The 17,432-nt window shown below is 44.4% G+C and overlaps 1 protein-coding gene across 5 annotated transcripts in view; it reads left to right on the forward strand.

Annotated features, from left to right (window-relative positions):
- Positions 1 to 17,432, forward strand: part of LOC124776255 (thiamine transporter 1-like) — a 562,692-nt gene that overhangs the window by 518,895 nt on the left and 26,365 nt on the right. For 4 of the 5 annotated variants that reach the window (XM_047251128.1, XM_047251130.1, XM_047251129.1 and 1 more), the window contains one exon: positions 15,239 to 15,380. The exons of the other annotated variant lie outside the window; for it this stretch is intronic. In XM_047251128.1, the coding sequence (XP_047107084.1) occupies positions 15,239 to 15,380 (142 nt within the window). The remainder of the gene's footprint in view (positions 1 to 15,238; positions 15,381 to 17,432) is intronic. 5 annotated transcript variants of the gene reach the window in all.

Consider the following 17,432-nt stretch of genomic DNA (forward strand, 5'->3'; position numbering starts at 1 on the left):
CAGTGGTTGTTCTAAAAATAAATACAACAACTCACAAAAATAGTAGTCATACTCAGCGGGTACATGAACACAACAATCGATACTCTGAAAACAAAATAAGGAAGAAATGAGTTCTCCCTCGCCCTGTTCCACAGGGGCGGAAAAGCTGCCAGTGCGATTCTGTACAGCACATGTGGCTCCCCGTGCGGCCGCACTCCTGATCTCTAGTCACGTGATTCCAGGCACGATGGAGACTGCTTGCGGCCTTGCGTAAGCGCTCATATCGCTCAGCGCTGCTGATATTTCAGTATAGGTTGGCACACTGTTCCATCACGTTGCACCCCTTCCCGCTGTTAAAAAAGTATGAAGAATTTACCGACTATCTGAGGCCCTTGCGCACTACAGCCAGCATCTGCAGCTCAGTATCCAACGCATTAGACATACCCTGTCAAGGAATACTGTGCATGTTCTTTTAGTAACGCACCTTTGCAACATCCATTAGCACGGAAGCGATCGATGTAAGCATCAGATGTTGTTCAGAGTCCTCCACACACCGCTTGTGCAATAATATTAACAATAATTACGGAACGTAGCGAGGGCCCTACACAACACCATGTAACAGTTCCGGGCGGTCTCTATGACCTGTGAGTCAGCTACCGTTATCGAGTGATACAGAAGCGAGTATGTATCGGAACGCTACCAGCCCGAGTAGTGTTTAGCACTCTGCGACGTGGATTTCTACCATCACTAGTTTACGTAATCGATTTCCACATTAAATAACTAAAACTGTAGACAGACAGCTGATATTTTGCACACGTCAAACACAGTTTAGTTGACGATTTGTATAAAACATCCATGTAAAGGCTCATAATCACACTTTTCGGTCATACTTTATACCTGTTGTCGTAATTACACTAATTTATGCGTGTGCTGCAACGTGAATGCTCCATGGCCAGCAGGATGTGATTTTTCTGTATGCATGATATCACACGAAACGTCTACTAATGAAGGAAATTTACTTTAAAGACACGCAGACCACTTTACAGCAAGACAGTAATTGTTTATTTAAATTACAATGACCTATGGCGGCAAAGTGCAAGGGATGGATACAGGTGGTCACAAGCGGACAGATCTAGCTGTTTGGAGGACCCTAACTATCCTGCCGCACAGCGCTGTAGCTATGACATATGGAGCAGTATCAATGCTGACAGTGCCTAAGACCATTCTACGTCAACACGCTTTTTCTCCACCAAAAAACTCCATTGTATATGTGTGGAAAACAGTAAATTTGCCATAATTGATACAACAGGAGAGAACAGTCGAAAAAATGGTTAAATGTGCCAAAGATGAGGTTAAATAAATAGACAAACGCTAAGCAACTGTATTAGGAGCTACTCTAAGTCATGTAGATCAAAAATTGTGCTGCCCGTGCTATCCAGAGAGCCAGTTTTTATCCTTTGTCAGGGAACTTCCCATGATTACATCTAAAGGAACGTTAGTGTGTGATCAATATTTTTCGATTCTGAAATTTACACTTCATCAAAATATTTTTTACGAGTCCATATACGTATCACATGCAGCTAGCAACTATTGCTTTGGAGAATGCCACAGCATTCAGAATAAGAGAACCTTACTGGTTCATCGAGCGCGCGCGCAAGCACGCACGCACGCACGCACGCACGCACACACACACACACACACACACACACACACAGACAGAACTAATAGGAGTACGACAGATTCGCCTTGTCTCTCTAGAATGCACCATTGTTCTGCAGAAGGAAAAAGCGCTGTTGCTATCCTTCTCATACACTATGTGATCAAAAGTATCCGGTCACCCCCAAAACATACGTTTTTCATATTAGGTGCATTGTGCTGCCACCTACTGCCAGGTACTCCATATCAGCGACTTCAGTAGTCATTAAACATCGTGAGAGAGCAGAATGGGGCGCTCCGCGGAACTCACGGACTTCGAATGTGGTCAGGTAATTGGGTGTCACTTGTGTCATATGTCTGTACGTGAGATCTCCACAGTCCTAAACATCCCTACGTCCACCGTTTCTGATGTGATAGTGGAGTGGAAACGTGAAGGGACACGTACAGCACAAAAGCATACAGGCCGACCTCGTCTGTTGACTGACAGAGACCACTGACACTTGAAGAGGGTCGTAATGTGTATAGTAGGCATGCATCTATCCAGACCATCATACAGGACTTCCAAATTGCATCAGAATCCAATGCAAGTACTATGACATTGAGGCGGGAGGCGAGAACACGGTCGATCGGCTGCCCATAAGCCACACATCTCGCCAGTAAATGACAAACGACGCCTCGCTTGGTGTAAGGAGCGTAAACATCGAACGATTGAACAGAGGAAAAACGTTGTGTGGAGTGACGAATCACGGTACACAATGTGGCGATCCGATGGCAGTGTGTGGTTACTGGGAAGGCCCAGTGAACGTGATCTGCCAGCGCTTGTAGTGCCAACAGTAAAATTCGGAAGCGGTGGTGTTATGGTGTGGTTGTGTTTTTCATGGAGGGGGCTTGAACCCCTTGTTGTTTTGCGTGGCAATATCACAGATCAGACCTACACTGATGTTTTAAGCACCTTCTTGCTTCCCACTGTAGAAGAGCAATTTGGGGGTGTCGATTGCATCTTTCAACACCATCGAACACCTGCTCATAATGCACGGCCTGTGGCGGAGTGGTTACACGACAATAACATCCCTGTAATGGACTGGCCTGTACAGAGTCCTGACCTGAATCCTATGGAGCACCTTTGGGATGATTTGGAATGCCAACTTCGTGCCAGGCCTCACCGACCGACATCGTTACCTCTCCTCAGAGCAGCACTCCGTGAAGAATGGGCTGCCATTCCCGAAGAAACCTTCCCACACATGACTGAACGTATGCTTGCGAGAGTGGAAGCTGTTGTAAAGGCTAAGGGTGAGCCGATACCATATTGAATTCCAGCATTACCGATGGAGGGCGCCACGAACTTGTAAGTCATTTTCAGCCAGGTGTCCGGATACTGTTGATCACATAGTGTATGTACTCGCTGCAGCTTCACTCTAGCGAATGCCTCATCTATAGTTTGTTTCCTTGAGTGTACCTTCGACATCATGTCGACCCATCCCTCTGTATAAATAACTAAATCTGTATTTTTTTCCACAAGCGGTCTACAATGAGCGCTCTCTCTCTCTCTCTCTCTCTCTCTCTCTCTCTCTCTCTCTCTCTCACACACACACACACACACACACACACACACACACACACACACACATAACCAACCTTTAGTGCAGTTCTCTATTAATTCAGAGGCACCTGGTGCTCTTATTCTAAGAATGCATCCAAGACTTCTCGCCAGACATTTTGACGTAGTACTTACGTCACTGTGTCACTAATTTAGGCAAATGTGCCAAATGTACATGGACACTGACGTTCACCTGCGCACAGACATTTTTGGTTGGTTCCAAAATGTATGTCTGGGCACATACCCTCTGGATTCTGCCTTCTATTTAACCGTGCCTGGGCTTTTCTGGGACGCAGTGCTTAGGAAGAAATGTGCCGACTTTGAACTTGTGACCGATATTGACAGCTCCTATTCTTCGAACGCGGGATTCGCTGTGGCCTTTGCCAGTGTGTGCACAGGTGAGCCAAGGAGTGAGGGGGAGTACAGGCCATCTGATGATTTACGTTACTATCTTTACCTGGATGTGAACTACCTCTATAGGCAAGGCATGCAACAAAGCCTGCCATTTGGAGGTTCCGCTGGATTTCCAAAGGAGAAAGCGACAGACTGAGGAAGAAGATCAAACATGTGGCTGCGGATGCAGATGATGCATATGTTCTGGATGTAGAGCTGGAATGTTCAACCCTCCTGCACGATGAGCACCGTGACTTGCCTTTATGTCTGGAGCGTCTAACCCTGCGATATGGTCCTGTCCTGAAGCTGTTGACAACTTTGGGGAAAAAAACAAATTTATATAGTTCACCACAGAAACTACCAGCAATGTCTTAGGTTGGAAATGAAAATTGTTAGTATCACCCACCGAATCTCCTTCAAGCAGGATCCCTGGTGGAAGGAGTTCATTGATTTGAGTAGCGAACAGAGGGCTCTCGTGACGTGTGATTGCCAAGAGCACTTTTACAAATTAATGAATAAATCAGTTTGCGAAAAAACCATAGCGAATGTTAGTACCGCAAACGGCGTTTTGGCGCGACATGTTACACCAAGTTTCAAACGGGTCACCATATTCAGTGAAGTACTAGTTGCTGTGGAGATGAATAAGATTAAAGTGCAGGTCGCGAAACCTTTCTATATCTCCAAACTTAACATATACAGTTTTTACTACAAGTTCGAAAAGCTAGACTGTGATGACGCCAAGTGACTTTGTGTGCGTACGATACTTTCATCTACTGGGTGAAAGGCTGAGATCCATGTGAAGTAATTTGGTACAGTCACAAAGAATTCGACACGTATGATTATTCGGCTGATAGTCCTTTTGGGATATCACCTCAAAACACATGCTCTGATAAAGTACGAGGCAAATAGTTTCACAAATTGTGGCGTGTATGTACACCCACTGTAAAGGTACAAATGCCACCTAGAGGCTCGCTGAAGGTGTGCATCGTGCGGTCTCAAAGGCTCTAATGATTGATGATTACAAGAGGTGCCTTCACGAAGGCGTTGCCACAGTTCGTGTGCTTGTAAAAAAAAATTGTGTGTGTGTGTGTGTGTGTGTGTGTGTGTGTGCGCGCGCGCGCGCGCGCGCGAGTGGGTGTGCGTGCGTTCTTTTTTCTTCACTTTCTGCTGCTAAGTTCTGCTTCCCATCTATATAAAACAGAAATCATTGATTAGATACTTGATATACTGAAATAATTGATTAAGAAATGTAAATAGAATGATCAGAGAGAAAACCGGTGTGAAATATCGAAAGAAATCTATTAGAAGGCAAATATAAATGTTGCATGAAAGCATATATAGAAACAAAAATGGGAGACGTAGAATTTAAGTTCTTGTTTCAGATAGTCATAAGAAGGAGAAAACACATTTGTAAGTAAAACTATTGCAAATTAGAAAAAACAGCTGTGTAAACACATCAAAAAATTGTAAAAAAACAGCATACCAAATTATAGGCTTAAATAGTGTTGTATAAAAAACAGTGTCTGATATGTCATCAGAAAATATTGCAAATAAAAGAACAAATCGTTAACAAAAAATTCCCAATAAACCATAATCTATTTTCCTATCACTGTTATTATTCCCACAGTAAGCCCTTATGGTATTATTGTTTATAACAGACCTGAACCTTTTCTCATAATGCACAGACACTGAATTAAGAAGCCTATGCAGTTGAGCTAGTTATACAGGATAATAAGGGGGAGAAAGAAGGGCTGCTCTATCCTCATTGGTCCTCTTAGGTTTCCTGCCATTCTTGTCATGTGACCGAACTGACTCGTCTTAATGTAATTTGTTATCAACAATTGGATACAGCTTACAAACTCTCCCTGTGATCCAGTGTTTCTCCACTTACAAAATAGAAAATTTGAGAAAATACATAAAATTGAGAAAAACGTTGAAAAATATGTAAAAATCAGTGTAGTTGCTTATCAACTTGCGTGTTGTTTTGTTGGCGCCACGTAATTTGTTACAACAAATAGATATGTCCCTTCCCTATGGTGCCCAGCTGCATAGCAACCCCTGCCACTCAAGCGTCCCGGCCATAAAAGATGTGGAGGGTGTTGTTAATGCCAATTGGTCCACAGGGGTGGGGAGGGGAGGGGAGGGAGGGGAAGACGGGATTACCATCATTTTTATGACACATTACGACTATAGCGCTATGTCATGACGTTGAATATAAGTCGCACTGCTGCCTGTGTGATGCCCCTGTGTAATCTTGATCAATTCCCGGTGGTTTTCCAGGGGAGAGGAAGTGGGGACCCAACAAGCCCAAGTGGGTAACCTGACACCAGATGTGTGACATGATACTCTCTTATCTCACCTAAGGTATGGGCACTACTCTCACTGCTATCATAGCGCACAGCACTGTATCGTGCTCCCTGCCGCCGTTGGATAAGCAGCTGCCAGCAGCAAGTAGTATACTCCTAGCTTACTTATTTGTTACATAGTTTAATTCTTAATTTCTTTGCGTGTTTTTGGGTACTTGCATTGTTTAATTCATAAATTTCGGGCGCATTGTAGTATTTGAGAGTTGTAGCATCGCGCTTTAGTGTTTACTTCGTAGATTCTTACTTAAATTGCATGTGAGTTTCGTATAGGAGGTGTAATTTCGAGTTTTAGTTACTGTAATCGTAAATTCAGGCAGATTGTAGCGCAGTCGTTAGGCATTTGTACAGGTTAGTTCATACATTCTTTGCGTGTTTCCCTTGCGTTATCTAGGCACGGACTCGTGTTTCAGTAACTGTTGTTCAACATCGATTAGAATGGGCAGGGACTGTTATTGCTGTGTTCGGATGAGGGCTGAGTTGGCATCCTTTCGCTCACAGCCGCAAGCGGCGCTGACTTCGGTCGCGCAGCTTGTGGCTGTTGCCAATGGGCACCACTGTGGGGAGCCGGACTTGGGTATCACGGGGATGTCAACCCCGTCCCATCTGTCCCCAGATCGGTCTGTCGCTGTGGTTGCCCCGGTTGCTGCCCGCAGTGGGGCTGAGCCCTCGCCTGTGGTCGATTGGGAGGTCGTTCCAAGGCGTAGCAGGCAGCGAAAGACGTCCCCGGAGGCTGATCAGAAAGCCTCCCCGGTGCGTCTGACAAACAGGTTTCAGGTACTGTCTCTGGCTGAGTCAGATGCAGCTGCCTGCTCTGTTTCAGAGGATGATTCTCAGCCTTCGAGGTCCGGGCAATCGCAGAGGGTGGGCTTATTGGTAGTTCGGAGCTCCAATGTTCGGCGCATAATGGGACCCCTTAGGGATATGGCGGCTAAGGAGGGGAAGAAATACAGTGTGCACTCCGTGTGCATTCCGGGTGGAGTGATTCCTGATGTGGAAAGCGTCGTTTCGGATGCCATGATGAGCACAGGGTGCAGCCAGCTGCAGGTGGTGGCACATGTCGGCACTAATGACGTGTGTCGCTTTGGATCTGAGGAAATTCTCTCTGGATTCCAGCGGCTATCTGATTTGGTGAAGGCTGTCAGTCTTGCTTACGAGATGAAGGCAGAGCTTACCATCTGCAGCATCGTTGACAGAACCGACTGCGGACCTTTGGTGCAGAGCCGGGTGGAGGGTCTGAATCAGAGGCTCAGACGGTTTTGCGACCGTGTTAGCTGCAGATCCCTTGACTTGCGCCATAGGGTGGTGGGGTTTCGGGTTCCGCTGAATAGGTCGGGAGTTCACTACACTCAGCTGGCGGCTACACGGGTAGCGGAGGCTGTGTGGCGTGGACTGGGCGGTTTTTTAGGTTAGAAGGCCTCGGGAAAGTACGGGGTGGGCTGCAATCTCAAAGGGTGCATGGCAAATACAGGACGTGCTTGGATCAAGGAACAGTCGGAATTGTAGTTGTAAATTGTTGTAGTTGTGCTGGGAAAGTCCCTGAGCTTCAAGCGCTAATAGAAAGCACAGAAGCTGAAATTGTTATAGGCACAGAAAGCTGGCTAAAGCCTGAAATAAGTTCTGCAGAAATTTTTACGAAGTCTCAGGCGGTGTTCAGGGAAGATAGATTAGGCAGAATTGGTGGTGGAGTGTTTGTGTCTGTCAGTAGTGGTTTATCTTGTAGTGAAGTCGAAGTAGATACTCCGTGCGAATTGGTATGGGTGGAGGTTATACTTAACAGCCGAACTATGTTAATAATTGGCTCCTTCTACCGACCCCCAGACTCCGATGATATAGTTGCTGATCAGTTTAGAGAAAATTTGAGTCTCGTAACAAATAAATACCCCACTCATACGGTTATAGTTGGTGGGAACTTCAACCTTCCCTCGATATGTTGGCAAAAATACTTGTTCAAAACCGGTGGTAGGCAGAAAACATCCTCTGAGATTGTCCTAAATGCTTTCTCCGAAAATTATTTCGAGCAGTTAGTCCACGAACCCACGCGAATTGTAAGTGGTTGCAAAAATACACTTGACCTCTTAGCCACAAACAATCCAGAGCTACTAGAGAGCATCATGACTGATACAGGCATTAGTGATCACAAGGTCGTTGTAGCTAGGCTCAATACCGTTTCTTCCAAATCCACCAGAAACGAACGCAAAATAATTTTATTTAAAAAAAAAAAACGGATAAAGTGTCACTAGAAGCCTTCCTAAGAGACAATCTCCATTCCTTCCGAACTGACTATGCAAATATAGACGAGATGTGGCTCAAATTCAAAGATATAGTAGCAACAGCAATTGAGAGATTCATACCTCATAAATTGGTAAGAGATGGAACTGATCCCCCATGGTACGCAAAACAAGTCCGAACGCTGTTGCAGAGGCAACGGAAAAAGCATGCGAAGTTCAGAAGAACGCGAAATCCCGAAGATTGGCTGAAATTGAAAGAGGCCCGAAATTTGGCACGGACTTCAATGTGAGATGCCTTTAATAGGTTCCACAACGAAACATTGTCTCGAAATTTGGTAGAAAATCCGAAGAAATTCTGGTCATACGTAAAGTACACAAGCGGCAAGCGGCAAGATGCAGTCAATACCTCCGCTGCGCAGTGCCGATGGTACTGTTACCGACGACTGTGCCGCTAAAGCGGAGTTATTGAACGCAGTTTTCCGAAATTCCTTCACCAGGGGAGACGAATAGAATATTCCAGAATTTGAAACACGAACAGCTGCTAGCATGAGTTTCTTAGAAGTAGATACCTTAGGGGTTGCGAAGCAACTCAAATCGCTTGATACAGGCAAGTCTTCAGGTCCAGATTGTATACCGATTAGGTTTCTTTCAGATTACGCTGATACAATAACTCCCTACTTAGTAATCATATACAACCGCACGCTCACTGATAGATCTGTACCTACAGATTGGAAAATTGCGCATTATTAATCACCTCGAAGGGAACGATCTATTGATACATAATCAACATGGTTTCAGAAAACATCGTTCTTGTGCAACGCAGGTAGCTCTTTATTCGCGTGAAGTAATGGCTGCTATCGACAGGGGACTCAAGTTGATTCCGTATTTCTAGATTTCCGGAAAGCTTTTGACACCGTTCCTCACAAGCGACTTCTAATCAAGCTGCGGGCCTATGGGGTATCGTCTCAGTTGTGCGACTGGATTCGTGATTTCCTGTCAGGAAGGTCGCAGTTCGTAGTAATAGACGGCAAATCATCGAGTAAAACTGAAGTGATATCAGGTGTTCCCCAGGGAAGCGTCCTGGGATCTCTGCTGTTCCTGATCTATATAAATGACCTGGGTGACAATTTGAGCAGTTCTCTTAGGTTGTTCGCAGATGATGCTGTAATTTACCGTCTAGTAAGGTCATCCGAAGACCAGTATCAGTTGCAAAGCGATTTAAAAAAGATTGCTGTATGGTGTGGCAGGTGGCAGTTGACGCTAAATAACGAAAAGTGTGAGATGATCCACGTGAGTTCCAAAAGAAATCCGTTGGAATTCAATTACTCGATAAATAGTACAATTCTCAAGGCTGTCAATTCAACTAAGTACCTGGGTGTTAAAATTACGAACAACTTTAGTTGGAAAGACCACATAGATAATATTGTGGGGAAGGCGAGCCAAAGGTTGCGTTCCATTGGCAGGACACTTAGAAGATGCAACAAGTCCACTAAAGAGGCAGCTTACACTACACTCGTTCGTCCTCTGTTAGAATATTGCTGCGCGGTGTGGGATCCTTACCAGGTGGGATTGACGGAGGACATCGAAAGGGTGCAAAAAAGGGCAGCTCGTTTTGTATTATCACGTAATAGGGGAGAGAATGTGGCAGATATGATACGCGAGTTGGGATGGAAGTCATTAAAGCAAAGACGTTTTTCGTCGCGGTGAGATCTGTTTACGAAATTTCAGTCACCAACTTTCTCTTCCGAATGCGAAAATATTTTGTTGAGTCCAACCTACATAGGTAGGAATGATCATCAAAATAAAATAAGAGAAATCAGAGCTCGAACAGAAAGGTTTAGGTGTTCGTTTTTCCCGCGCACTGTTCGGGCGTGGAATGGTGGAGAGATAGTATGATTGTGATTCGATGAACCCTCTGCCAAGCACTTAAATGTGAATTGCAGGGTAGTGATGTAGATGTAGATGTATCGTCGTACATGCGGGTTGCCTATCCTCCTCGCCTTGGGCTCGTACCCGTCCTCTACTCTGCTGCCTCTAACTTCATACGAAAAATTGGTGCGGAGATGCATGCGAAAAGGCAGTCACTCAATGAACGACCTGTGTTGGGTTCCGTGCTCTCGTCGAATATTGTTCCATCACGCTGGGGCATTCATAATGGTGATAACAGATACTCGCTCTCTTTCGTTATGCACAGTCATGGAGTTATTTTAAAGTTCAAATGTCAAAGTATATTGTGAAATTAGCTGTCGTTAGATGTGTCATTGGTCAGAAAATGCTATCTTTCTGAAGAAATTAAGCAAATCATCAAGTCCCACGCCTATTCTAGTTCAAAGCTGCCATCACGATCAATAAGGTCTTCCGCTAAACGTATTTCGATTGATTACTTAATTGCTGAATCCCAGAAGGATTTAGTCAAGGCCAAGATTTCCATGGCAGAATAATCCGTGGAATGTCCTGTGGCGATGCAATGCTCGGCTGTGGCTAACTTACTGGACTGCTAAAGGTGAATGTGGCGATCATGTTTAACGCATCTTTCACGCACTGTGCGCGTTGTCTGACCAATGTAGACTTTGCACAGTGGCATCGTATTCTGTGGATTCCAGCTCTCCCCAATCCCAGACGGTCCTTGCCAAACCGAGAAGACCACAAGACTTTGTAGCTGGACGGAACATTACTTTGGCATAATGTTTTCTTAGGATTGCCCTAATTTCGACCAAATCTCACTGCAAGTTTAGGAGGAGCGCCCTGGACTTGAAGCACTCCCTCTCCTCCTGATATTGTGGGTGATCAAGTTTCTCTTCCTTGAAGCTATGGTCACCTGATGTGGAAAATATCCATTATCTTTGAACTCTGATTGTAGGTGTTCCAGCTCCTTTGCATGGCTGTCTTCATCAGATACAACGAATCAATGCACCAACATTCGAAGGAAGTTCATAATTTGTGATGGATAGATGCCTGCAAATACAGGTCTGTATATATGGACTTATGGTAAACGGAATGTTCCAATGGTCAATTCACTTTCTGGCCTCTAGTTGCCACCACCCGTCACAAACTATGAGCGTCCTTCGAATTTTCGTGCACTGAGTATATGTTGTGTCTGATGGAAACAGCCTCGCAAAGGAGATCGAACACCTACAATCAGGGTTCAAAGGTAATGGATACTCTTCACATCAGATCAGAGCAGCTTTAAGGAAAAAGGAACGTGACCACCATAATATCAAGAGGAGAAGGAGTGATTCGAGTCCAGGGAGTCTCTCCCGTATATCGACAATATTTTGTCGCATTTGCGATTGCGGAGAGCTGTAATCTACGGAATGCATTGCCAATGCGGCAAAGTCTACAGTGTTCAGACTACGTGCACATTGCGTGAAAGATGCGTTGAACGTGATCGCCACACTCGCCTTTAGCAGCCTAGTACACGAGTCCTGCATCTCCACAGGACAAATGGCTCAAATGGCTCTGAGCACTATGGGGCTTAACATCTGAGGTCATCAGCCCCTAGAAGTTAGAACTACTTAAATCTAACTAACCAAGGGACATCACAAACGTCCATGCCCGAGGCAGGATTCGAACCTGCGACCGAAGCAGTCGCGCGGTTCCAGACAAGCGCCTAGAACCGCTCGGCCACTACGGCCGGCTCCACAGGACATCCAGTGGATTATTCTGCCATGGAAATCTTGGCCTTGGCGAGATCCTTCTGGGATTCTGTTACTATGGAATCAGTGGAAATACGTCTAGCAGAATACTTGTTAATCGTGATGGGTGCTTTCTACGAGATACGGCGGGGGACCCGGCGATTTCTTTAATTTCTTCAGACCAGTGACATGTCTAGTGACGGTGATTTTAAATTCCGCGAGTGCGCATTCCGACATAGAGTGCTCATGTTGTAGCACCATTACACATGCGCCTGCGTGTCATTAGATGGAGCGGTATTCAAAGAGGGCACGAAACTCGACAGAGGTCGCTCATGCAGTGGCTGCCTTTACGCATGCGTCTTCACGGGGATATTTGGTAAAAAGTTAGCACTGGGAACTGGCATCTTCATGCTTCGCAATACAGCCAGAGTTGGAACAACACTGGTGATCCCCCTCTCCATATTAGGAGACTCGTACAATGACTATGGTCAACAAAGAATGAAAATTATCTACCCTCAAATCTGAATGAATATCTCCACTGGATACAGACACGTGCATCCAAACCCTCCAGATGAACAAGAATAAACGAAACAGTAATAAAAGTTGCAGTGCAGAACACTCACCTAAAAGCGGATGAATGGGTGTCTCATCCGAAATATAGTGGCGAGAAGTCAATGTTATGCGGCTGTTGTCCCGAAAATTCATTGAATACTCTTTAGACCGGGAAAATTTCAAAACTGAGAACTGGTTATCTGTTTATAATTATCTGGCAGATCAGACCCATTGTTTCACAGTATGCAACCATTCCCATTCTGCCATGAAAGGGAATGGTAGGACTTATGTAATTTTATTGTCATTTGTATGCCTGTAATGGTAAGTCTGCGGCAAGTATATGTCACCTACTGTGTTTCGTAACCGTCAAGGGCCAGTCCACGAAAGCACTTGTGTTTTGGAATCGGCGGTTGTTTTGTTTTATCCATGCTGTATGGGAGTAGACTGTGAGAAGTTCTTTAGCAATGGTAATGGAGACATCACGCATAGTGCATTGTCTTATTCTGTGGCAGTTTATAAGTCTGAAGATCTTGTTGATGCTCAACATGTATCACCCAGTAGTTTGTGTGCTATCAAGTCTGATTTACATAAATAGTCGAAAGGTTAATACCGTTGCTGTAGTGACACTAACGACACCGACATAATAAGCCTACAGGCTAGAAAAAGAAGTACAACTTTTCGTGGATTTACTACAATACAAGGTTGCTGTAAATGTTCATTCACTTAATAAGCTCTATACTGTTCAAAGTATTACATGTACAAATATGGTTGATACATGAATACAGCCATGAACTCACCAACTTTGCATTTTGCACTCTACAAATGTTTTGTGAGTGCTGTTCTGTTCACAAGAGACACGTCCAAGTGGTAGTCAAGTTTGTTCCATGCTTTATATAGCAACATCACCACAGCAGCATTGATGGGTTCTCTGGGCTGTTCATGTGTTCTTGGTGTTCTTGGCAGGTGGAGTACGATCCTTGATGTATCCCAGAGGAAAAGGTCACAAGGTGTGCCAGTGTGGCAAAGTCTGTTGATCAGACTACGTGCACGTAGCGTGAAAGATGCGTTGAACATGATCGCCACACTCGCCTTTAGCAGCCCAGTACACGAGCCCTAATGACGCACAGGCGCATGTGTAATGGTACTATAACATGAGCACTCTATGTCGGAATGCGCACTCGCGGGATTTAAAATCACATGTCAAAATTAATAAATACAGGCAACATGGGTGAGGGGGGGGGGGATGAGGGGGGGAGCAAGGGAACAGAACCGTGTCAGCTTCGCTTCTGCAACCAAAACCAAGGGAACAGAACCACATCAGCTTCACATCTACACTCAATCCAGCGATGTGGAAAAATCATCATGTAGGAAGCGACAAACATCAATGCACGAGTGGCGTGGTGCCCTGTCTTATTCGAAGACGAAATTCTTGGAATCAGCACTCAGTTATAGAAACAACCACAACTGCTACACATCAAGGTTAGTAGTACTTGTCATAGTTTTCTCATAGATGAATAACAACTCAGACACCTTCATCTGTGCCTTCAGACAGAAAATTTTAACCTATGGTGAATCTCGTTCATGAACTACAATTTCATGAGGATTTTAAGTGTCCTGCGCACTCACAATGTGTCGATTAAGCTTGCCAGATGAATGAAAGATCACTTTATCACTAAATATCAAGTTGGAGGCAAAAATGTTCATTCTCAAGTAGTTGCTTCCTGCGTTGTGGCGCAAAATTGATGGCACCGGTTAATTGTACAATTTGAAATGTAATCGCCAACGCAAAATCTTCCACACAGTTTGTTGTGGTATTCCAAGTCCCTAACTTGCGCGGGCTGTTGATTTCTTTGGACTGCATGTAATACTTTCCCTCACACAGCCCACAGTGACATCTAGCATGGTTGGTCGAATGGTACTTTTCTTTTCACAGAGACAACCAGTGTCTTTAAATCGTTGATACCAACGCGCAAGCCTCTCTTCACATGATTGTTATTTTCCATAATTTCTTCTGAATGCACGCTGCGCTGTTGTAATAGATAACATCTCGCATATTCCAACACACAAAAACTCTTCTCCTGCTTTGTTGCCATTTTGTCAAGCCACTGCACTCAAAACGTCCACTGGTGGGCTCAATGCAAACTCGGTGAGTTTATGGTCCAATTCAAGCATCAGTCATACTTATTTATGTAATACTTTGGAAAATATAGAACTTTAAAATAAATTAATCATTTATAGTAGCCCTGTATTTTAACTACTAAAATGCAAGACACTGTAAGCGCTGAAGGTGTGACAGTGTCACCACTTGTGGTGCGATTGCTGTCATTTTGGCTTCACAGATCAGCTCCTTGATTTGCGCAGGTAGAAGCAAATTTTCATTTTGCAGGAATAACCATCGATTCTGTAAAGTTTGCTCCATTGGTCAGTCAGCTCGACCACCACTATGCGGCCAAAGTTGAAGGCATAATCAGAGCATCTCCTGCACGAGATTTGCACGATAAAGTGAAGTCACATTGCATCGTACTTCCTAATGAGACAATCTCTACTATTTCGTATTTATTCGCAAATCCCAGACCGTCGACTCTCAATAAATTTGTCCTTCTTGGATGGCGAAACGTAATGTATGATTGCAGATTGTATCACAAGGATTTGTGCTTGGATAGCCGAAGTAGTTAAGGCGACCGCTCACCTCAAGTGAGAAATCCAGGTTCAAGCCCCTGTGTGGCACAAATTTTCATTGCCATCGTTGTAACTCTTTGAACAAAATTGGTCCATATGACCTTTTTACTCATGGACTTTTGTTAAAATAAACTTATGCTTACCTTTTAACAGCTCAGAGGTAGCGAAGCACATCAGTGAAGACAGTTATGGACTCGTATTTGGAATTAACACATTCTTTGCCCTCATTCTACAATCCGTACTCACTGCTGTTGTTGTTGGGAATGGAGGCCTTGAACTGAATGCAAAAGACCAGGTAAGTTATTTGCTATTTACAAAATATATAATTTTGAGAATTAAAATGTATATTGCACTATATAGCAGTAGAATGATTAGTCATACGGACAAATGTTAGGTAGTTTGGTACTGTATGTTGTCAGCCATACAGAGAGATTGGGAGAGGGCGGAGGGAGGGGGAAGGGGCAGAGGGAGAGAGTGAGAGGGGCATGAGGGTGGGACGGGTGGGGGATGGGAGAGAGTCAAGGAAGCATCATGGCAAAAATAACTGATCTATACAACAAAAACCCAACTAGTGTTGCATAAACATTTTATTGAAAAATTGTTCTGTACTCCTCTTTTTATCCATCATTTGGCATTATCTGTTTGATTGCATGACAGTTGATTCTTCTTACAGCAAAGCTCTGTTACCACGTGGATTGCTGTACTTTCTGTGATTTAATATTCATCCCCCCCACTTCAGCTATTCATCCCATCACTGCCATTAACATCAAATTATCATCATGATTAAGACAGAAGATTCTAGTTCTTACATGATAGTAATCTCGTTCTTTGGCGTATTTTATGTGATTTTTGTCTTTTTTGGCATACAGCATGTCATCAGCAACATTATAAGCGGCTCTTATTAAGAAATATGAAAATTTGAACTTACATGCTGTAGTCAGTGCTATACTATTATTGCTTTAGTGTTATTATACCATTTTGGTGGGTACTAGATTGTAACATATGTATAAATAAAACGTGGGAAGATTGTGATAGTTTGTAAGTTTATAGAAGGCATGCTATCAGCTGTAAAAATGAACTGGGGTTAAATTCTATTGATGCATGGTTTCAAAATCGATCACCAGCAATTGACACTGATTCACCACCAACAGAGAGTCCTTCTCAACTGCCCCCAGGGGCTCGGCATTCATTTGCTAGATACGGGTTTGGCGACCCTAGGGTTCCTGAGGTGGGAGCTGGTAAGCGCTGCTGCCAGTCCCCTGTCACCATAAGCTCTGGGCTTGCTTCAGCGACCACCATGGTGGCGGTGGAATGTTGTGTGTTACAGTGAATGAGGATCTTGGCTTGACTACCTGGATCGCAAGGATGGAATAAACCTCTATAAAAAACCTCAATCTCAAAGTGTACTGCGCGCTGATGAGATGCATGGTTTTTGAGGTGGAACAGTTGTTAGGGGGCAACCTCGCCACACCTCATTTGTATAATGCATGTTACTCAGGCTCTGTCTGAGTGGACCCTTATTTCCCTAGCTGCTCGTGGAACCGAGATGGAACCCTTGAAATATTCTTCTTCTCCTCCCAGTGGGAAGGGTGTAACACCTGGGAGTTCTCACACCCATTCATGAAAAAGAATGAAGGGGGATAGTCCTGATAAGCAGCTTCTTGTCAGTAATGGGGCTCAAGGAGTCATGAATCACGTTGTCTTTGTAGTGATCAAGAGGAAGAAGGGGACGTTTGAAAAAGTGCCCCCTTCTGTATCCATAAAGGCTTAGAAGGGCTGGCTGATACCCTAAAGTCTATTAAGTGGTTGCACAATGGGTCCTTGGTTGTTGAGACTGACTGGGCAAAGCCGGTGGTACCTGTACTCCTTAACAAGTCATAGAAATTGGGTGAGTACGACATCATTGTTGAGTTACATTACTCCCTTATCTTCAGCAAAGGTGTGGTAACCCACCGTGGTATTATGGATATCGACGTTGCTGAACTCAGACAAGAATGGGCACCACAGGGGATCATAGATGTCAAACAAAGGACATGCAAGAACAATGGAGTGACTGAGAAAACTACCACTTTAATTGTGACATTCAATTATCCAATGCTACCTGAACACATTATGACAGGTTTCCTCTGACTTAGGGTTCGGCGCCGTGTACCTAACCTTATGTGACGCTTCAAATACCAGCGTTTTGGCCATACAACACTGCGTCGTAGATGTGAAACGACTTGTGGGAAGTGTGGAAAGGCAGCCCGTGAAACTGGGATGGACTGTCCATCTTCAGCAGTATGTATTAACTGCTCTGGAAGCCACCCAGTCTGGAGCCGAGCCTCCCCTGTTTTTGTAGAGGAAC

This window comes from Schistocerca piceifrons, chromosome 2, assembly GCF_021461385.2.
Source record: "Schistocerca piceifrons isolate TAMUIC-IGC-003096 chromosome 2, iqSchPice1.1, whole genome shotgun sequence".
In the NCBI taxonomy this organism is placed as follows: domain Eukaryota; kingdom Metazoa; phylum Arthropoda; class Insecta; order Orthoptera; family Acrididae; genus Schistocerca; species Schistocerca piceifrons.